General features: G+C 41.4%; 1 protein-coding gene across 2 annotated transcripts in view; it reads right to left on the bottom strand.

The window, feature by feature from the left end:
* gdpd2 (glycerophosphodiester phosphodiesterase domain containing 2) overlaps positions 1 to 23,522 on the bottom strand; it is an 82,724-nt gene that overhangs the window by 26,930 nt on the left and 32,272 nt on the right. For both annotated transcript variants that reach the window (XM_072271287.1, XM_072271289.1), the window contains exons 4-5: positions 22,076 to 22,169; positions 6,093 to 6,152 (exon numbers count right to left, since the gene is read on the bottom strand). In XM_072271287.1, the coding sequence (XP_072127388.1) occupies positions 6,093 to 6,152; positions 22,076 to 22,169 (154 nt within the window). The remainder of the gene's footprint in view (positions 1 to 6,092; positions 6,153 to 22,075; positions 22,170 to 23,522) is intronic.

Raw genomic sequence — 23,522 nt, 5'->3', positions numbered from 1 at the left:
ATATATATATATTTATTGTAATTTACAATTTTTTATTATTATGTATTGCAATACACTGCTGCCAAATAACAACAAATTTCATGACAAATGCTGGTGAAGTTAAACTTGATTCTGATTCTGACAATAAATCCTTCCTGGATTCCAATTGACAACTTGTTCAATAGTAGGTAATAGTTGTTTCCAGTTGTGAACTAAGGCTCATTTGCAGTCAAACATTAGCTTAAAACTTAGAAGTGACTCGAATGTCAATTACCTCAGCATGTTACAATGATCATCCAGAAGGAGTTAGCTGGAAAATTGGTGTTTATTCTGGTGTGTCCCTTTAAGGTCTGGATATAAAGATTGCACATGCAAAGAATGCAAAGATGGTGTATGCTGAGATCTGCAAGAACTTCTAATGTAGCATGGAATGCTGGGCAACCAAATTGTCTTATGAACTTGACGACTGAAACTTCGGCACTTTATTCAGCTTTCACAAATAGCATTGGGGTTAACAGCAAAGTTGATCAAATGCCAATAGATGTTGTAAAGCAAATTATAAAAGCTGCCACTGACCCTACTATCATACAGCATTAGATAACCAAGATCTCCGCTTTTAGTTTTCACTGCAATAACAGTGGCATATTTTCAACTCAGGATGATGTGAGACTTGCAGATCACTTTGTAGTTGGTAAAACATTCAAGTAATACTAGCCATTTTATTTTATATGGTTGACATCATGGATATCTCAGCTGATGGGCTGATATTACTCATGTTCTAAATGGTATATACTATACCCACATTGATTAGACACAACAGTCAGTGTTCCAGGTGGGTAATGGGATTGAATTCAAGCCATTTTCATTCTTTGTTCTTAATAAAGTCAAGCTTCTTTTATATATCAGAGCCAGAGATTGTGTCTTACAGCAGTAATGCCCTTGTTCATATTTTTGCTGTTACGCTGTATGCATTTCATTTTGGCAATTCTGTACGAGCAGTCTGTTCTGTTTTCATGCTTGTTTGGGTTACTGTTGAAGATAAGAGATGAGGAGAAATGTGTGCCATCCAATTAGGATGGTCGGATTAAGAGAAGGCTTCTCTGATGAAGGACACTAAGGTTGGGCTTGGAACTTTGCTAGAGAGGAGGTGAAGAGAGAAGACACTGGGGAGAACCGGTCATAGCATACGATCTGGTGAGAGACCCGTTTGTTCAAGATGGATTGCGAGTGACATTCGGAAGGTAGTCTGTGCTTTCACATTGACTGAGGGCCCAGTGCGTGAGTGACAGAAAAGTTCAAGATTAGCTCACATTTGACTATTTTGAACAGAGAAGTTCAAGATTAGCTCACATTTGACTATTTAATTAGAATGGGCCCTTTTCTTTTTGTTATTCTTCAGTAACCCTTTAGTTAAGATTCATGAATATAATTCCTTTAATTGCATGCAGTGTACTATCTGATATTTTGTGGCATTAATTTGTAACCGGGTAGCAAATTACACAGTATTTGGGAATGAGCGCGCCTCAATCCCACGAGCTTGGCAGGGCTGGAAGTTGTCTTCCCTAGACTTATGCAGCCAAGGAAACCAAGGTGTTTCATAGTGGGGGTATCGCCCGGGATCGATTTCATTAGATGCTGTGTGATGGCCCTGAGCATTTATCCAGTGGGTTGTGTGTTTAAGTCTGTGTTAAACTATTGTTTGGTAAAGTGATTACGATACGTGCTTAAGGTTGCTGCGGAGGTGGAGCGGAGTTTTGATAAAATGGTGGGCAAAGACTTTGTTCTAGTTCAGACTAGCACTGACGTAATGGCAGTAGAACTGCCTGGTGCTACTGGGGCCCTGGGAGAGGAAGGGCCGTGGGCTGTCCGTACTTTCCGGGAGGACAGTAGAACTGCCTGGTGCTACTGGGGCCCTGGGAGAGGAAGGGCCGTGGGCTATCCGTACTTTCCGGGAGGACAGTAGAACTGCCTGGTACTACTGGGGCCCTAGGAGAGGAAGGGCCGTGGGCTGTCCGTACTTTCCGGGAGGACAGTAGAACTGCCTGGTACCATTGGGTCCCTGGGAGAGGGGGGCCATGGGCTGTCCGTACTTTCCGGGAGGACAGTAGAACTGCCTGGTACCATTGGGTCCCTGGGAGAGGGGGGCCATGGGCTGTCCGTACTTTCCGGGAGGACAGTAGAACTGCCTGGTACTATTGGGTCCCTGGGAGAGGGGGGCCGTGGGCTGTCTGTACTTTCCGGGAGGACAGTAGTACTGCTTGGTACCATTGGGGCCCTGGGAGAGGAAGGGCCGTGGGCTGTCCGTACTTTCTGGGAGGACAGTAGAACTGCTTGGTACTACTGGGGCCCTGGGAGAGGGGGGCTGTGGGCTGTCCGTACTTTCCGGGAGGACAGTAGAACTGCCTGGTACTATTGGGGCCCTGGGAGAGGAAGGGCTGTGGGCTGTCCATACTTTCCAGGAGAAGGGAAATGAAGGCGAGCATGCTGAGTTGGAAGCCAAGTTTTCCGTAGCTAGGGGTGGAGACTTTAAAGACAAGTTGCTCTCATTTCTGCGGAGCGAGGGGAAGGAGTGGTCTGAGGTAGAAGGTCAAATGAGTCCTCCAGCGAGGGCTGAGCATTCTTGGTTAGTAGCGGTCCTTACTTCCCTGGCAAATAAATTACAAAACTCCCGGGTTCAAAGTCCCAGCTATCGCAGGCTCAGCCTTTTCTCAGGAACGAAACCCACCCCTAAAGGGGAAGAGGAGTATAAGATTTGGGTAGAGCAGACCTCTCAGTTGTTGGATAAGTGGCAATGCTCTGATGATGGACAAGACAGTGATTGGTTGAAAGTTTGAAGACGGCCGGCTGTTGACGTAGTGAGATCCGTAAAGACACAGAACCCCTTTGCTACCTCTGTGGCCTATATGCAAGTGCTAGAAAAGATGTTTGGCGAGGCAGGAAGCCCAACAGAGCTAATGACGGATGACAAATTATTTCAAAGTCATGAGGACATGACCATTTTGGTGGGGGAGAGTGTAATTCCCTGGCTCATATTTTTACTGCTATGCTGTATTTATTTTATTTTGGCAGTTCTGTAAGAGCAGTCTGTTCTCTTTTCATGCTTGTTTGGGTTACTGTTGAAGACAAGAGAGAGGAGAAATGTGTGCCATGCAATTAGGATGGTCAGATTAAGGGAAGGTTCCTTTGGTGAGGGACACTAAGGTTTGGCTTGGGGCTTTTGTTTGAGAGGAGATGAAGAGAGAAGAAGCTGGGGAGAACCAGTCATAGGATACGATCTGGTGGGAGACCCGTTTGTTCGAGATGGATTGCGAGGGATGTTCAGAAGGTGGTGTGTGCTTTCACGTTGACCGAGGGCCCAACACGTGAGAGACAGAGAAGTTCAAGATGAGCTCCAACTTGTGCACATTTGATTGTTTAATTAGAATGGGCCCTTTTCTTTTTGCTATACTTTACTAACCCTTTAGTTAAGAAAGATTCATAAATATAATTCCTTTAATTATATGCAGTGTACCATTTGTTATTTTGTGGTATTAATTTGTAACAGGGTAGCAAATGATACAGCATCCACACAAACTGGGGTTTGGGGTGGGATCGAGCACACCTCAATCTCACAAGTCTGGTGGGGCTGGAGGTTGTCTCAGATATCCCACCTCTCCTGGAAGTTCTGGGAGTCTCCCGCATATTGATAGTGGCTCCCTAATGCTCGCAAATTATATACAATATCCCGGAAATCGATTTTTTTGAGAGCGAGTGGGCGAGCGAGAGAGCGTGAGCACGAGAGCGAGAGCGAGAGCGAGAGAGAGAGAGAGAGAGAGAGAGAGAGAGAGAGAGAGTGAGCAAGAGCGAGAGAGAGCATGCCATGGCAGAGCGTTCCAAAAAAAGAAAATAGAAAACGTACATCACCCCAGACTACACTAAAGTGTACTCCTGCCTAATAGGGGTCAAAAATAATGACAGTTTTGTTCGCTGCATTGTTTATAACAGTGACTTTTCTATTGCCCATGGTGGGTTAAGACTGTAAAAGACATGTTGAGGTGAGTTTAACAGGTGTCATTCATTCATTAGCGTAGCTAACGTTATTTAAACTAGCTGGCTAGCTGTTAAGGAGCTACTCTATTGCAGATATCCCACTTCTCCCGGAAGTTCCCGGAGTCTCCCACAAATTGATGGTGCTACCTCCCTGAAATGGAGTTTTGCAGGGTGGGATGTCGGTTGTCTCCCCTAGACTTATACAGCCAAGGAAACCAGGGTGTTTCACACATAATGGGAGGGAGTTGCCATGTCAAACTATAAGTCTCTCACTGCAGAATAAACAACCACTATAAGTATCTGCATACAAAATAGTTATGTCTTGGCTTGAAAGTGTTGACTGTTTATTCCCCCCCCCCCCCCCATAGATGCTGCCTGAACTGTTGAGTTCCTCCAGCGTTTTGTGTGTTGTTCTGGATTTCCAGCATCCAGTGACTTTAGTGTTTCTGGTCATACGTCTTGTCATTTTACAGTTAATGGTGATCTCTAGTATGTTAGTTTTGGAAGAATAAGAAACAATGATGTTATTCAATATAAGAGACAAATAGTTTGACTGTTTGTAAGGTGCAGCATGCATGCATAAATAGTTCATTTGTATGACCCTCTATTCAATTAGTGAGGTCCTTGTGAATTGACCATGTCCTTACATCAAATCCAAGTACATGGTCCTGTATCTTGTTCTTCTCTTCCTATTTTTCTACCTTCTCCTCCTGCTTCCATTTTTCTACCTTCTCCTCCTGCTCCTATTTTTCTATCTCCTCCTCCTGCTCGGGTGTCTAAGGTCAATGACTGCATACATACAGTAATTGAAGAGAACAACATGGGGCAATCTCAACATTGAGCAAAGGTCAAAACAAAATTTCTGAGCAACTCACAATGATTCTGTGATTAATAAAGAGCTCATCAAATTGTTCAAGACTATGACGTGTTTGGTGCAATGGTCAGAATTGCAGTGCGTTGGTGGGTTGGCATTTTGCCAGGTTTTCAGGCACTTTTCCAAGACAAGGTTCATATATTGCCAATTTACCAGTAATTAAAATCAGGTTTATTAGCACTGACTTATATAATGTGATTTTTTTTTTGTTTTGCAGCTGTTGGACTATGCAAAGAGATAAAAATTACGAAATAAATAAATAGTACAATAAGAAGGAATTATGAGGTCGTGCTCATATTATAAGACCATAATAGCAGAATCAGGATATTTGAGTCTGCTCCACCATTCAATCATGGCTGATTTATAATCCCTCTCAACCCCATTTTCTGCCTTCCCCTTATAACCTTGACACCCTCACTAATCAAGAACATATCAATGACCACTTTAAATATACCCAATGATCTGGTTCAACAGCCATCTCTGGCAATGAGCTCCACAGATTCACCACTCTCTGGCTAAAGAAATTCCTTATGAGTTCATGGATTGCTCTAAAATTTGACGGTGGAGAAGGAGAAGCTGTTCCTAAATTGTTGAGTGTGATTCTTCAGGCTCCTGTACCTTTCCCTGATGATTGCATGATAATTAATAACACCAACAGTTGACTCTACACACTTTTGGCATGTGCATGAAACTCATATGGAATATGCAATTCAGATTGATATAGCACAACATGCATTTGAATGTTGCAATTCTATTTTCAACAATTTACTTCTCCTTATACACCAGTTCTTTCAGTTTCACTCTGACAGATTTCATTCCATTCTTTTCCCATCTCCTTTCTATCATTTTATGTCTTTTCTACTACATTCTTGTTCACATTTTCCCTTTTCTTCTCTTCATCTTATGCTGATTCTCACTCATTTCTACTCTCAGTCTTTTTTTTCGAGTTACTCTATCATTTCTGCTCCCTGTTTCTGTACATTCATCAACCATCTTTTTTAACCAATCAGGTGCATTAAGTGTTACAGGGCACAGGTAATAACTCCACTACTTTATAAAAGCACGGTAAGAAATTAAAGATTTCAGTCTCTAGAGGAAATAGAAGTGATAAAGTAAGGGAAGTAAGCAATAGTTTTAATTCTTTTTCAGTTGATACCAAGGCAAAAATGGTGACTTTTTAACTAAAACGCAGAAAGCTGTTTTCCATTACCTTGTTTATCCAGTGTAAATAAATTGGTGCACCCAATGCACAGTGACACAGTGCAAGTATCTGAAACAATAGTACAGAAATAATTACTCAGAACTCAGCCTGTATCATGTTGAACCAATGTCATTGCTACAGTTAACAAGTCCCCAGTTAAAAACACCAATGAAGGATTATGGCAGCCATGGATGCATAATTTTTACAATTGGTTTCATCTTTCTTTCTTTTTAAATCTTTTTATTGAATAAGTATACAAAAAGGTAAGCCATATAGGCACGAATACACTGTTAGAATATAATAAAATTACAGGAGATAGTAATACAAAAAAAATGATACAAACAATGTAATTTAAACATAATATACTAAGGTAACATAATAGTATACTAATTTTTATATATATATACCAATAGAGAAAAGGAAAAAACCTCCCCCCAAAAAAACCACCGTGCAACTAACTAAAAGCAAAGCAAAGCAATGGGCTAACTTGAAACCAAACAGAGTTAAAAAACTTAAAATCACGTCCTCAATCCCGACCTCCATTAAAAACAGTAAAAAAAACAAGAAGGGTATATAAATATGGAGCAAAAAAAAGAGGAGAAAAAAAATTACATTAAATGAAAATATTGAATAAAAGATCTCCAGGTCTGTTCAAATTTAAGTGAAGAATCATAAAGATTGCTTCTAATTTTCTCCAAATTCAAGCATAATATCGTCTGAGAAAACCAAAAAAAGGTAGTTGGAGCATTAAGCTCTTTCCAATGTTGTAAGATACATCTTTTCGCCATTAAAGTAAGAAATGCAATCATTCTACGGGCTGAAGGAGAAAGATTACTGGAAATTTTAGGTAGTCCAAAGATAGCAGTAATAGGGTGAGGAGAGATATCTATATTCAATACCTTGGAGATAATATTAAAAATGTCTCTCCAAAAAGTTTCCAGAGTAGGACAAGGCCAAAACATATGAGTTAAAGAGGCTATCTGCCCCGGACATCTATCACAAAAAGGATTAATATGAGAATAAAAGCGAGCTAATTTATCTTTGGACATATGTGCTCTATGAACAACTTTAAATTGAATTAGGGAATGTTTAGCACAAATAGAGGAAGTATTGACTAATTGTAAAATCTGCCCCCAGTCATCCACAGGAATAATAGACCCCAATTCCTGTTCCCAATCTACCCTAATCTTATCAAATGGAGCTTTCCTAAGTTTCATAATAATATTATAAATCATAGCCGATGCACCTTTCTGACATGGATTAAGGTTAATTATAGTATCTAAAATGTATGTAGGAGGAAGCATCGGAAAAGAAGGAAGTATAGTACTTAGGAAATTTCTAACTTGTAGATATCTAAAAAAAATGTATTCTTGATAAATTATATTTATTAGATAATTGTTCAAAAGACATAAGGGAACCATCTAAAAATAAATCCAAAAACCGTGAAATACCCTTAATCTTCCAAATTTGAAAAGCACGATCCGTAAAAGAGGGAGGAAAAAATATGTTACCTAAAATAGGAATCGCTAGCCCAAATTGGTTAAGATCAAAAAATTTTCTGAATTGAAACCAAATACGTAAGGTATATTTAACTATCGGGTTAGATACCTGTTTGAGGCGTTTCAAATCAAAAGGAAGAGAGGAACCTAAAATAGAGCCAAGTGTATAGCCCTGAACAGATTGTAATTCCAATGCTACCCATTTAGGAATGGATAGTATATCCTGGTCAAGTAACCAAAATTTCATATGTCGAATATTAATTGCCCAATAATAAAATCTAAAGTTGGGTAATGCTAAACCTCCATCTCTCTTAGCTTTCTGTAAATGTATTTTACCCAGTCTCGGGTTTTTATTTTGCCAAATAAATGAAGAAATTTTTGAGTCAACTTTATCAAAAAAAGATTTTGGAACAAAGATTGGTAATGCCTGAAATATATATAAAAATTTTGGCAAAAAAACATCTTAACTGCATTAATACGACCAATCAAAGTTAAATATAAAGGAAACCATTTAGATGAAAGTTGAGTAATATGGTCAATTAAGGGTAAAAAGTTAATCTTAAATAAATCTTTGTATTTACAAATAATTTTAATCCCAAGATATGAAAAATAATTATTAATCAATTTAAATGGAAAGTTATGATATAAGGGAAGTTGTTCATTAATCAGGAAAAGTTCACTCTTACTAAGATTTAATTTATACCCTGAAAAGAGACTAAATTGTGCTAATAACTCTAAAACAGCAGGGATGGATTTTTGAGGATTAGAAATATATAAAAGTAAGTCATCAGCATAGAGTGATATTTTATGGGACTTTAAGCCCCGAGTTATCCCAGTAATATTTGGAGATTCTCGAATGGCAATTGCAAGAGGTTCTAATGCAATATCAAATAATAAAGGACTAAGAGGACAACCTTGTCGAGTACCTTGAAAAAGAGGGAAAAAAGGTGAGCTTAGAGAGTTAGTACGGACCGAGGCCACAGGAGAATGATATAACAGTTTGATCCAGGATATAAATTTCGAGCTAAAATTAAACATTTCAAGCACCTTAAATAAGTAAGGCCATTCTACTCTATCAAAAGCTTTCTCAGCATCTAAAGAGATAACATACTCAGGAACATTTTGTGAGGGGGTATAAACAATATTTAACAGTGTGTGAACGTTATAAAAAGAGTAACGACCTTTAATAAAGCCCGTTTGGTCTTCCGAAATAATAAAAGGAAGTACTTTTTCTAATCTGTTTGCTAATAATTTAGAAAAAACTTTAGAATCAACATTTAATAAAGATATTGGTCTATAAGATGCACATTGAGCAGTCTCTTTAATATTAGAGAGACTGACGCTCTATTGAAAGATTCGGGAAGTTTACCAAGTTTTAATGAAGCCTCGAAAACCCTACAGAACCAAGGGATTAATGAAGGTGCAAAACATTTATAAAATTCTACGGTAAACCCATCAGGGCCAGGAGCTTTCCCCAAATTCATAGAGGAAATATTCTTAATCTCATCAGTGGTAATGGGAGTATCTAACATAGAAGACATATCCTGTGAAATCTCAGGGAAGTCTAGATTATCTAAAAAATCATTCATATATTTAGAGTCTCGAGGAGACTCTGATTGATATAAGGAAGAATAAAAATCACAGAAGGTTTGATTAATCCCCGCATGATCAAGTATCAGTCGGTCATTTTGATTATAAATCTGATTAATTTGAGATTTAGCATAATTAGACTTCAATTGGTTAGCCAGCAGTTTGCCAATTTTGTCACTGTGTACATAAAATTCACTTCTTGTTTTCTTTAATTGGTTTACAATCGAGGACGAAAGTAATAAACTGTGTTCCATTTGAAGTTCAGTTCTTTGTTTATATAACTCCTCAGAGGGAGCTGTAACATATTTCTTATCAATTTCCTTAATCTTGTCCACAATTACCAACTCCTCCTGCTTCAGCTTCTTCCTCAAAGCAGCAGAATACGAGATAATCTGACCACGAATATAAGCTTTAAAAGTATCCCAAAGAATGTTCACAGAAATATCCTCTGTATAGTTGATTGTAAAAAAAAATCAATCTGTTCATTCATAAAGTTAACAAAGTCCGAGTCCTGAAGCAACAGCGAATTAAAACACCATTGTCTTTTATTTTGTCTATTGGCCTGAATTTTAATAGAAAGCTTAAGTGGAGCATGATCGGAAATGGTTATAGAGTCATAATCACATTTAATCACTGAAGAAATAAGACGAGAGTCAATAAAGAAATAATCAATTCTTGAATAGGAATGGTGAACATGTGAAAAAAAAGAAAAATCTTTTTCCTGAGGATGCAAAAAACGCCAAATGTCCGTCGACCCAGAATCAGAGAGGAATGAATTAATCAAAGTTGCAGATTTATTAGGTAAGGTCCGTAGAGGAGCTGAACGGTCCAAAGCTGGAGATAAACAGGTATTAAGATCTCCGCCCCAGATCAATGAAAACTCATTCAAATTCGGGAACTGATTGAATAATGATTTATAAAATTCCGGACAGTCCATATTAGGAGCATAAACATTAACCAAAACTACCTTTTTATTAAATAGTGGACCACTAACCAGTAGAAATCTACCATTTGGATCAGAAATAATATCATGTTGTATAAAAGTAACTGAGGAGTCTATAAAAATAGAGACGCCTCGAATCTTAACATTGGAGTTCGAATGAAACAGTTGTTCCTTCCAGAATTTAAAAAAACGTAGTCTGTCCCCCATCCGCACATGGGTCTCTTGTAAAAATAAAATTTGTGCTTTAAGTCTCCGGAACACTTTAAAAACTGTTTTCATTTTAATAGGATGATTAAGACCATTAGTATTCCAGGAGACAAAATTAATAATAGACTCCATAAACCCTAAAGTCAACCCGCAACAAGGAGGATTGACGATAGGCTCGACCCATGAACCCGGAAAGGGAACAGAACAAATAAGAGATACCGGGAAGGAGAACGCAACCAATACTTCAATAGTGTACATAGCCCAAGAAGAAAGAAACTAAAACGTGAAGCCCCTCCCACCACCCCCCACCCCATGACCCCAAGGCTAAATCTAACACAGACCAGCCAGAAAGAAGCAAGCACTAAAACTACCCCCATGACTTCCGGTATACGCTCCCTAAAAAAAGTGTAAATATAAAAAAGATCAGCTAGTTATAAAACAGTAAAACAATTGGTTTCAAAGTTAGTAAAATTATTGATTAAGATTCTGCAATCTTCTGATCTCTTCTTTCTACAATTCAGAAAGTTGAAATTCTGCTTTTATACCAGGGAGCCCTCAAGTAATTATTAATGTATATCATCAATATTGTACTGCCAGTTATTTCCCACCTTATACACCCCATTGCTATCCAGTTAAAAACATATTCAGAATTGATAACATGCTCCATGACCTATTTTTGTTGTCCATATATTACAAGTGATGTTTAATATGCCCTGCTAGATTGTATGAACTATTCATAAATGGAATTTCACAGGTTGGAATTAAATTGTGAATTTGAATCACTTCTTTATAGAATAATGGATGTACTGGAATGAATTATAGCCGAGAATCCAATCGAGTGGGTCTGATGGTTTATAAGTACGTACATCATGTCTGAGGCAATGAATATGTTTGAGTACAGGCTTGGTGCGTCAGTTTATTTATTTCCATCTACATTGATTATGGTACAATAAAAGCCTGACAGGTTTTAACTCTTAAAGCGCGACACGTTTATTATTGGTATTTTGTAAGTTCAATGAGTAACATGGATAAGGAAGCTGCAGTTATCAGAATGGATTTCATACTTTTTCATTTGGGAGAAGGTTTAAATTTGTATGCTGGGAGACAGGGATCTAAGCAAGGTTATTTAGAGAAAGAACAAAGAATAGGAAAGAAAAGACAATAGAATGTAAATGAAGAAGGTAAGAAATCAAGAGCAAAAGGCAAATAAGTCTACAATACAAAAGAAAAGCAAAGAGATTAAAAATTTCAAACTTAAACACATGTATATTAATGCATGAACCTTTTGTCATAAGGTAGGTGAATCAATAGCACAATTAGAGATGAAGGTCAATGTCAAGGAGATAATAACTGGGACTTTAAGGTAAGTTATTACTCCATTGCTGGTACTTCATAAAAGGTTCACGAGAATGATTCAAGATATGGGAGAATTCTCCTGTAAAAAGAAAGATTAAATAGGTTTCTATCCTAGTCATTGGAGTTCAGAAGAATGAGAGACAATCTTTCTGAAGAATATAAGAACGTTAGTTTTATAGACAGGGTAAATGTGGGTAGTGGGTAGTGGCTCCACATGTCACTACTACAGGGCATGACGACCCTGCCTTACACGAGTCCTGGGCTCAGCTGGCTCCGGCTGACAGTACCCAGTATGGGCCCCTATCCAGGGTTATGGATCCCACTGCCTTGTGGGTATCTTCGGGAGAAGAGAAGGCTAAGGAGTAAACCCTACACAAATCCGGAGTGGAGCCCCTAAGGCGGTTGGATGACGTATCACATCACCTCCCGGCAGCTCCTGCAGCCAAGCTGATGCCGAATGTACCGCTTCACATTCCTTCGAACCATATCCGCGAGGCCGAGACGGGGATCTTGATGTCTGGGCAGCCCAGGATCTCCATATTCATCACCCAGGTCTGCACCCCGAGGGGTGCATCCATTGTCTACTTAGACAGACGGAGCCATAAAATGCTTACAGCATGTTTCCCAGCAGAGTCCTCAATCAGAGGACATTGCCTCATATTAATGAGGGTGTCTTTTTAAAAGTGAGCGAAGGAAATACTCCTCTATGAGTGGGATGTAAGTCTTTAGAACTCTGCCATATTGAGCTATAGGTCCAGTTCTTGTACATATATTGTAAGTGTGTTTAATATGTGCTCTTAAATTGTATGAGCTCTTCATAAATGGAAGGTAGATTTCTTACTGATAAGGGAATCAAATGGCATGGGGAGAGAGCAGGAAAGTGTACTTAAATGACAAACAAGAGAAGATCTGCAGATGCTGGAAATCCGAGCAACAGACACAAGATGCTGGAGGAACTCAGCAGGCTAGGCTGCATCTATGGAAAAAAGTACAGTCGATGTTTCGGGCCGCAACCCTTCTGCAGGACGGGAGGAAAAAAGCTGAGGAGTAGATTTGAAAGGTAGGGGGAGGGGAGAGAGAAACTCCAGGTGATAGGTGAAGCTTGGAGGGGAAGGGGTTGAAGCAAAGAGCTAGGAAGTTGATCGGTGAAAGAGACAGAAGGCCATGGAAGAAAGAAGAAAAAGGGATGGGGGTGGGAGAGGAGCACCAGAGGGAGGCGATGGGCAGGCAAGGAGATTACATGAGAGAGGGACAAGGGGATGGGAAATGGTGAAGGGGGAGGGGGTGGGGGAGGTATTACTGGAAGTCTGAGAAATCGATGTTCATGCCATCAGTTTGGAGGCTATCGAAAAGGAACGTAAGGTGTTGTTTCTCCAACCTAAGTGTGGCCTTATCCCAACATTTTGGCCCAAAACATCGACTGTACTTTTTTCCATAGATGCTTCCTGGCTTGCTGAGTTCCTCCAGCATTTTATGTGTGTTACTTAAACGACATCTGATTAGCCATGATCCTATTTAATAGTGGAACAGGTTAGAAGGGCTGAATGGCCTTCTCCAGTCCGAGGTACAAGTAAAACTAGCTAGTGCTTTCCACACCAGTGCTGATATTGTACAACGTTTGATTCATACCTTCTTACATTTCTTTTGTGAATCTCAAAAAGTTTGTCCCTTTATTGTGAATATTTATATGCATAAGTAATTATCTTTTTTGTTTAGATGTTCTGGCCATCAAGTTGAAGAATATTACATGCAAGGAAAGGAATAACTCCCACATCATCATCTCTCCCCACCCCAGTCTGGACATCTATCAGAGGTGATGCATAAGCGGTGCCTCCCATGCTTCCCACAATCTCTTTGACCTCTTGCTATCAGGCAGAAGGTATCACAGCATAAGAACCAGAATTGTTAAGCTGGGTAACCACCTCCCTCCCACCCATCCCCCCCACAGGCTGTTAGGTTTCTTTGTCAGACCTGTACAGGCAAGCACCTTCCAGTCTCCACCCAGTTAACAGGAATCACCCACCATCACCTGCAGCTTATTCAAACCCAGCTCTCGGTCGCAGCCCTGGTTCACTTACCATACTGGTTAGCCCTGATGAGTTGCTTCCGCCCTGATGAGTTACTTTCTTGTCTGTGGTGATTAGTACCTGTTCATGGCTTATTATTTTGTAGTTTATGATTTAAGTTATTGCTCACTGCTAAATTGTCTGTGATGCTCTGTTTTGGGTCAAGACTCCTCTGCATTTCCTGAGGGGACCAGTGGCTGAGCCAGCACGGCCTTGCCTAAAGGAACTCATCCATCGACATAAGCACACAATCCAGAAGCAGCAGGAAACCATTGACCATTTGCTTGCCACACACAACTAACTTTCTGTCTCAATACAGCAACTCCCGTGCCAGTCAACCTCTTCGCTCAGAGACCCAGATTTGGTGCTTAAAAATTTTATCAGATTCCCAACCCAATGCCACAGCTTCCTGTCCCAATGCACATTGCACTTCGAGCTCCAATCATCCTTGAATTCTAGGAACTGAGCTAAGAGTCCCTTCATCTTCTCTCTCTTGACTGGGCTAGCTCTGACCTGGGCCTCCACGAACTGGGACCCCCATTTGCAATAGATATGAGGATTTCACCGCTGAAATGTACCAGGTTTTCGGCCATCTGGGAAGTGTAAAGGAGGCAAAGGATCAGAAACTTTGTATGAGTCATACTTAGTGCCAGATTACACTGAGAAATTCAGGACCTTTGCGGTAGAGTTTGATTGGAATGTGGAAGTGCTGCTGGTCCATTACCATCACAGCCCCTCGGAGCATTTGAAAGTCAAACTGTCTACAGGGAGGTGCCCATAGACCTCAAGGTCTTCATCACTCTGGCCTTCTGAATTGACCAGTGTCTTTTGGAACAATCCTTCGGATCATCAACTGGACCGTCCAGTTTCATTCCCAGAAACATTTGAGGCTGAAGGATCCTTCTCAGCAATGCCCCCAGAACCCAGGCAGTGAGGGCCTTAATACCCAAAGACAGTGACTGTCAATGGAGAAACTATCCGTGCGCCTACTACAGAGCAGTCGATCACCAATGCACCAAATACGTGCTTGGGAAATGGCTCATTAAATCATTAGAAAGAGGTGATATAGGATCGGAAGGTGCAGAATCTTTATGGGTTGAGCTAAGAAATAGCAGGGGTAAAAGGACCCTGACGGCAGTTATTTATAGGCCTCCAAACAGCTGCAGGGATGTGGACTATAAATTACGACTGGAAATAGAAAAGGCTTGTCAGAAGGGCAGTGTTATGATAATTGTGGGGGATTTTAACATGCGAGTAGATTGGGAAAATCAGGTCAGCACTGGATCTCAAGAGAGAGAATTTGTAGAATGTCTGCGAGATGGCTTTTTAGAACAGCTTGTTGTTGAGCCCACTAGGGGATCGGCTGTACTGGATTGGGTATTGTGTAATGAACCGGAGGTGATTAGAGAGATTGAGGTGAAGGAACCCTTAGGAGGCAGTGATCATAACATGATTGAGTTCACTGTGAAATTAGAAAAAGAGAAGCCGAAATCTGATGTGTTGGTATTTCAGTGGAGTAAAGGAAATTACAGTGGCATGAGAGAGGAACTGGTCAAAGTTGACTGGAAAGGGACATTGGCGGGAAAGACAGCAGAGCAGCAGTGGCTGGAGTTTATGCGAGAAATGAGGAATGTGCAAGACAGGTATATTCCAAAAAAGAAGAAATTTTCAAGTGGCAAAAGGATGCAACCGTGGTTGACAAGAGAAGTCAAAGCCAAAGTTAAAGCAAAAGAGAGGGCATACAAGGAAGCAAAAATTAGTGGGAAGAGAGAGGATTGGGAAGTTTTTAAAACCTTACAAAAGGAAACTAAGAAGGTAATTAAGAGAGAAAAGATTAACTATGAAAGGAAGCTAGCAAATAATATCGAAGAGGATACTAAAAGCTTTTTCAAGTATATAAAGAGTAAAAGACAGGTGAGAGTAGATATAGGACTGATAGAAAATGATGCTGGAGAAATTATAATGGGAGATGAGGAGATGGAAGAGGAACTGAACAAGTATTTTGCATCAGTCTTCACTGAGGAAGACAGAAGTATACCGGACACTCAAGGGTGGCAGGGAAGAGAAGTGTCACAATTACGACAGAGAAAGTACTCAGGAAGCTGAATAGGCTAAAGGTAGATAAATCTCCTGGACCAGATGGAATGCACCCTCATGTTCTGAAGGAAGTAGCTGTGGAGATTGCGGAGGCATTAGCGATGATCTTTCAAAAGTCGATAGAATCTGGCATGGTTCCTGAGGACTGGAAGATTGCAAATGTCACTCCGCTATTTAAGAAGGGGGCAAGGAAGCAAAAAGGAAATTATAGACCTGTTAGCTTGACGTCGGTGGTTGGGAAGTTGTTGGAGTCGATTGTCAAGGATGAGGTTACAGAGTACCTGGAGGCATATGACAAGATAGGCAGAACTCAGCATGGATTCCTTAAAGGAAAACCCTGCCTGACAAACCTATTACAATTTTTTGAGGAAATTACCAGTAGGCTAGACAAGGGAGATGCAGTGGATGTTATATATTTGGATTTTCAGAAGGCCTTTGACAAGGTGCCACACATGAGGCTACTTAACAAGATAAGAGCCCATGGAATTACGGGAAAGTTACATACGTGGATAGAGCATTGGCTGATTGGCAGGAAGCAGAGAGTGGGAATAAAGGGATCCTATTCTGGTTGGCTGCCGGTTACCAGTGGTTTTCCGCAGGGATCAGTGTTGGGGCCACTTCTTTTTACATTGTACATCAAGGATTTGGATTATGGAATAGATGGCTTTGTGGCTAAGTTTGCTGATGATACGAAGATAGGTGGAGGGGCCGGTAGTGCTGAGGAAACGGAGAGTCTGCAGAGAGGCTTGGATAGATTGGAAGAATGGGCAGAGAAGTGGCAAATGAAGTACAATGTTGGAAAGTGTATGGTTATGCACTTTGGCAGAAAAAATAAACGGGCAGACTATTATTTAAATGGGGAAAGAATTCAAAGTTCTGAGATGCAACGGGACTTGGGAGTCCTTGTACAGGATACCCTTAAAGTTAACTTCCAGGTTGAGTCAGTAGTGAAGAAGGCGAATGCATTGTTGGCATTCATTTCTAGAGGAATAGAGTATAGGAGCAGGGATGTGATGTTGAGGCTCTATAAGGCGCTGGTGAGACCTCACTTGGAGTACTGTGGGCAGTTTTGGTTTCCTTATTTAAGAAAGGATGTGCTGACGTTGGAGAGGGTACAGAGAAGATTCACTAGAATGATTCCGGGAATGAGAGGGTTAACATATGAGGAACGTTTGTCCACTCTTGGACTGTATTCTTTGAAGTTTAGAAGAATGCGGGGAGACCTCATAGAAACATTTCGAATGTTAAAAGGCATGGACAGAGTGGATGTGGCAAAGTTGTTTCCCATGATGGGGGAGTCTAGTACGAGAGGGCATGACTTAAGGATTGAAGGGCACCCTTTCAGAACAGAAATGCGAAGAAATTTTTTTAGTCAGAGGGTGGTGAATCTATGGAATTTGTTGCCACGGGCAGCAGTGGAGGCCAAGTCATTGGGTGTATTTAAGGCAGAGATTGATAGGTATCTGAGTAGCCAGGGCATCAAAGGTTATGGTGAGAAGGCAGGGGAGTGGGACTAAATAGGAGAAAATGAATCAGCTCATGATAAAATGGCAGAGCAGACTCGATGGGCCGAATAGCCTACTTCTGCTCCTTTGTCTTATGGTCTTATGGTCTTATGGCTCCATCCTTGTTCCAGAACCGTAGCCCAACTCACTCTCTCTGTCCTGCACAACCCGACAGCTCTATGTGCCCAGTAGGCTCTGGTGGATCTTGACGTGGCAGGCAACTTTCTGAACCACACTCTGTGTTTGCAGCTTCAACTTCCTACTGAACCCGTCTCTTGCCTATTCTGCATCTGCATCACGGCCATTGACGGATGTCCCGTGGGGTCCAGGATGGTCAAAGCGCACATACAGCCAGTGAACATCAACAATGGAGAGCACCGCGAGTCCATGTAATTCCTCCTGATCAACTCGCCCAACACACCTCCCTTCTTGAGTTACCCCTAGCTCTCAACTCATGACCCTCACTTCACCTGGTCATCCAGTTCACTGCTGAGTTGCGGACCAACCTGCCTGCAACTGCAGTTGACTTCACCCAATAAATCCACAGAGACAGAGGAAATCCTCATTTATAACACCCATTAGCCACGACAAATACTTGGTAATACCATTCAGGCTTTCGAGCAGACCAATAGACAATAGACAATAGGTGCAAGAGTGGGCCATTTGGCCCTTCGAGCCAGCACCACCATTCACTGTGATCATGACTGATCATCTACAATCAGTATCCAGTTCCTGCCCTATCCCCATAAACTTTGATTCCGCTATCTTTCAGAGCTCTATCCATCTCTTTTTTAAAAGCATCCAGAGACCTGGCCTCCACAGCCTTCTGGGGCAGAGCATTCCGTATATCCACCACTCTCTGGGTGAGAAAGTTTTTCCTCAACTCCGTTCTAAATGGCCTACCCCTAATTCTTAAACTGTGGCCTCTGGTTCTGGCCTCACCCATCAGTGGGAACATGCTTCCTGCCTCCAGCGTGTCCAATCCCTTAATAATCTTATAAGTTTCAGTAAGATCCCCTCTCAGCCTTCTAAATTCCAGAGTATACAAGCCCAGACGCTCCAATCTTTCGACATATGACAGTCCCGCCATACCGGGAATTAACCTTGTGAACCTACGCTGCACTCCCTCAATAGCAAGAATGTCCTTCCTCACATTTGGAGACCAAAACTGCACACAGTACTCCAGGTGTGGTCTCACCAGGGCCCTGTACAGCTGCAGAAGGACCTCTTTGCTCTTATATTCAGTTCCCCTTGTTATGAAGGCCAGCATGCCATTAGCTTTCTTCACTGCCTGCTGTACTTGCATGCTTGCTTTCAGTCACTGATGTACAAGAACACGTAGATCTCGTTGTGCTTCCCCTTTTCCTAACTTGACTCCATTTAGATAACAATCTGCCTTCCCGTTCTTACCACCAAAGTGGATAACCTCACATTTATCCACATTAAACTGCATCTGCCATGCATCTGCCCACTCACCCAGCCTGTCCAAGTCACCCTGCATTCTCATAACATCCTCCTCACATTTCACACTGCCACCCAGCTTTATGTCACCAGCAAATTTGCTAATGTTACTTTTAATTCCCTCATCTAAATCATTAATATATATTGTAAACAGCTGCGGTCCCAGCACTGAACCCTACGGTACCCCACTGGTCACCGCCTGCCATTTCGAAAGGGACCTGTTAATCGCTACTCTTTGTTTTCTGTCAGCCAGCCAATTTTCAATCCGTGTCAGTACTCTGCCTCCAATACCATGTGCCCTAATTTTGCCCACTAATCTCCTATGTGGGACTTTATCAAAGGCTTTCTGAAAGTCCAGGTACACAACATCCACTGGCTCACCCTAGTCTATTTTCATAGTTACATCCTCAAAAAATTCCAGAAGATTAGTCAAGCACAATTTCCCCTTCGTAAATCCATGCTGACTCAGACCAATTCTGTTACTGCTATCCAGATGTGTCACAATTTCATCTTTTATAATTGACTCCAGCATCTTTCCCACCACCGACGTCAGGCTAACCGGTCTATAATTCCCTGTTTTCTCTCTTCTTCCCTTCTTGAAGAGAGGGACAACATTAGCCACCCTCCAATCCACAGGAACTGATCCTGAATCTATAGAACATCGAAAAATGATTACCAATGTGTCCACGATTTCTAAAGCCACCTCCTTAAGTAGCCTGGGATGCAGACCATCAGGTCCCGGGGACTTATGAGCCTTCAGACCCAGCAGTCTATCTAACACCATTTCCTGCCTAATATAAATTTCCTTCAGTTCATCCATTACCCTAGGTCCTTTGGCCACTATTACATCTGAGAGATAGTTTGTGTCTTCCCTTCATTCCAAGCCTTCATTAACAAAATCCTCTGAGACATTCTGAGACATGCTACACAGATATGTGTTCATCTACCTTGATGGCACCCTCATTTCTCCAAGGACCCCCAAGAATATATCTGTCACATTTGTTCAGTCCTTCAGACAAAGTCAAAAAACAACTGTACTGAAAGTTAGAGAAATGCAGGTCCCACACTCCAATCATTTCCTTCCTGGGTTATGTCCATTCGCTCCAAGGCATAACCATGGATTCAGAGAAAGTGTGTACCATCGTTGAATGGCTCTGACTGCGCTCCCTCAAACAGCTACAGTACTTTTGGACTTCTCCAAACTCTACTGCCATTTCATCTGAAGATACAATCAAATTGCCGCTCTCCTCACTTCCCTCACTAAATCAGCTAACTCACAGATTAGCTGCTTCGCTGCCATGGATCATGCTTTTGAGGAGTTCAAGAGACAATTCACCACTACTTCCACTCCCCGCCTTAAGAACGCCTCCACCCGTTTTGTGCTTGAGATGGATACATCTGACGTGGGAGCCAGGGCCACTTTCTCCCAGTAAGGGCCAGAGGGGAAGACATACGCTTGTGCCTTCTTCTCGTACACTTTCAAATCTACACAGCACCATTATGGAGAAGGAGATAGGGATCTACTTGCCATTAAATGGGCTTTGGAGACATGGAGACATTGACTGATGGGAGGCACTGACCACCAGGTCTGGACTGACCACCAGGACCTCATAGCCATACAACAGACCCACCAATTCAACTGATGTAAGGCTTGCTGGACCTTCTTCTTTGAGCAATTGAACTTCACTAACTCCTATTGATCCAGCTCCAGGAACACTAAGGCAGTCACCCTGTCATGACAGTCTGACCCAGCTGAAATGGAGATCAATCCTCAATACATCATTATGTGCTCCTAGATCCTCTCCCTGATCGTCTGGGATCTTGAGAACCAGATTCACCAGGCCCTACAGCACGAGTTTGCTCTGGCCGAAACCCCTGATTACCAGATGTACGTGCCGATTGCTGTTCACTGTGGTACTCCAGTGGGCTCACGCCATAGTCCTCCCCAGCCATCCAGGCACATGACGGATTTTTTGTGACGCTGGTTCTTGTGCAGATGTACATCAGTTTGCCCTGTCTGTCTACAATTTGCCCAGTCAAATTCCTCCAACCAGCATCCCACTGGGCCCCTGTAGCCCCTACTGGTCCCTCAACACCCATGGTTCCACAGTGCCATGAATTTATTCACAGATCTGTCACCCTCTGATGGGGCCACAGTGACCATGACAACAGTGGACCAGTTCTCCAAGGTGGCCCACTTCTTCGCCCTCCCCATCAGCAGATGAGACTGTGGACCTGGTTGTCCAACATGTATTGTCATTTGCATCCATGGCTTCCCCAGGATATTGTGCTGGACCAGGGCCCCCAATTCGCTTCTGGTGAGCCTTCTGTCCCGCCGCTGCACCGCAGTGAGTTTTTCCTCTGGCTGTTATACGCAGAGCAATGGGCAGTCAGGAAGAGCCAACCAGCTAGTGGAGAACTTTCAGCAATAATTTGCAGCATCTAATCTTTCCACATGGAGGAAATATCTGCTCTGGACTGAGCTTTCCCCCAATTTACACACCTACTCTGCCACAGGTATGTTTCCCCTTGAAATGCTTCATGCTTCATGGTTACAAACCCCATTGCTCCCCACAGAGGTGCCAACATTGGAGGTTCCATCCACCAGAACTGTGGTTTACCATTGCCCAAATGCTTGGAAGAGGGCATGGAGGCCATACTAGCTGCCAAACATGCCTACTTCTGCCAGGCCAAGCGTTGGTGGTGCTGAAACTAACAACTATGGTTGAATGGAAATGAAGATGACCTTGAACATGAACTTGAAACAGTACCAGTGTTGAAGTGTAACACTAGTTAGATACATGGCTAAACTGGACCACTGGGATAACCACATGCTGAAAACGTGCACAAGACAAGTGCTACTCCATTCAATGTTTCCAGGCGAAATAAAGTATGGATTAAATGAGATTGAATAACCTCCAAGAATGCTCCAATTAAAACTTCCTTTACTCAACCCACAAGTCACCTCCTATTCTGAAAAGTTCAACTGTTTTACTTCCAGCATCAACTTTACTTCAGCTCTCTAAATGACTCTGACAAATCTGTGCAAAACAAAAAATGTTGTTATGTTCATTCACCCTACTTGTAATGAAATTACCGAATATCTTTTTAGATCAGAACAAACACCCAATATTTGTGTATCGATATGGGACAAATTTGAATAGGCTTTAACACCCGTATCTAGCTTATAGCACCAGAATGTCTATTAAATTAATTTCACGTGCCAATAGCTTACAAAAGCAAAACTGTAATTCACCAGTAAACTTACCACGAGCAGAAAGAAATAGCTAAAGATGGTCGCTGCCAATACCAGAAGAATTACTGACCAATCTAACCATCGATGTATTTTTCCAAATAAATACCTATAAAGTAATAGCAAACATTATTTCTTGACTGGCCATATTTCATACATGATATGCATATTATACCTACCAACTGGCAAAAGTGACTGCAATTTATTTAGCGTAAGGACCAAAAGCAATGGAGAGGTTCTGTTACATTAATGTTTGTAGAAGACTGCCTTTGACAGTTGCAGAGTTTCTAAATTAATTGGATAAGGTTGCAATTGGTAAATCACAAAGTCAGAAAACTGCCCACTGTTGTTGCTGAACTTTCTAGCTTCAGTGGACTGGATAGGGACAGTTTGTGGACAGTGTTTTGTGTAGTTACCTGATGTGAAATTCCACACACAAAGAAGATAAAAAAAAAGTTACATCCATGATGCAACTGAAGCTGAATTTCATATCGTTAGATCAGGGGGATCTCAAGGTAACAGTTTAAATAGAAATGTTCGAAGTAACATGAGGGAGATCTGTTTAAAAGAAATGCCAGAACCAAACATACATATGGATTTACATAAGTCAGTGACTCATAAACTGCATAGGGAAAGTTCAAAATGTTATCTCACTGAGTGACAGTTAGTTGTTACTGAAAACACGCAATTGTACTTCGCAGAGACTAGTTGAGAATATGTTAATTGGTCAGATTGTGTTTGATCTGCCTTTCTAGCCATCCTCTCCTGTACTGCTCCTCCTCACTTTACACGTGCTTTTCTCACAGCTGCACATACTTTCTGCAGGTCCGCTACACGTCATCCTTGACTTCAGGATACCGCAACCAAACCACAAGCAAGGGTGGGACGTACAATAAGTAGCAGGATGCCTTATGGATTATTTGATGATTTACTGCACTAACAAACTTTTGAACAATTTTAAATTAATCCTGGTTATCATTTTTTAAATCAGTTAATATAGATTTAATTAATTATATAGAAGATTAAAACATAAGTTTCAAAAAAAGTCATTATTTAAAAAAAAATAAATAAAATTCTGAAATTGTAGATGATAGTTACAAATAAAGATAAATTAAAATAATCGGCAACATAAAGTGAGAAGGGGGAAGGAGGAGAAATTCCTGGAGGTTAGAGAAATTGATGGTCATGCCATTCGGCTGGAAGCTAACCAGACGGAATATGAGGTGTTGCTCTTCCAACTTGCACATCCTGCCCATGGAATGCATGAGTTTTCTCTGGGTGCTCCGGTTTCATCCCACAGTTCCAGGATGTACCAGTTAGCAAGTTAATTGGTCATTATAAATTGTCCCATGAATAGCCTACAGATAAATTGGGGGTTGCTGGGTGGTGCAAATTGAAGGGCCGAAGGTTCTGCACTGTATCTCTAAATAAGTAAATAAAAACTTGAGTGTGGCTGCATCGT

The sequence above is a fragment of the Mobula birostris genome, chromosome 10 (assembly GCF_030028105.1).
Source record: "Mobula birostris isolate sMobBir1 chromosome 10, sMobBir1.hap1, whole genome shotgun sequence".
In the NCBI taxonomy this organism is placed as follows: domain Eukaryota; kingdom Metazoa; phylum Chordata; class Chondrichthyes; order Myliobatiformes; family Myliobatidae; genus Mobula; species Mobula birostris.
Note: the sequence above shows the minus strand (reverse complement) of the source record. Positions and strands in the feature narration are given on the sequence as shown.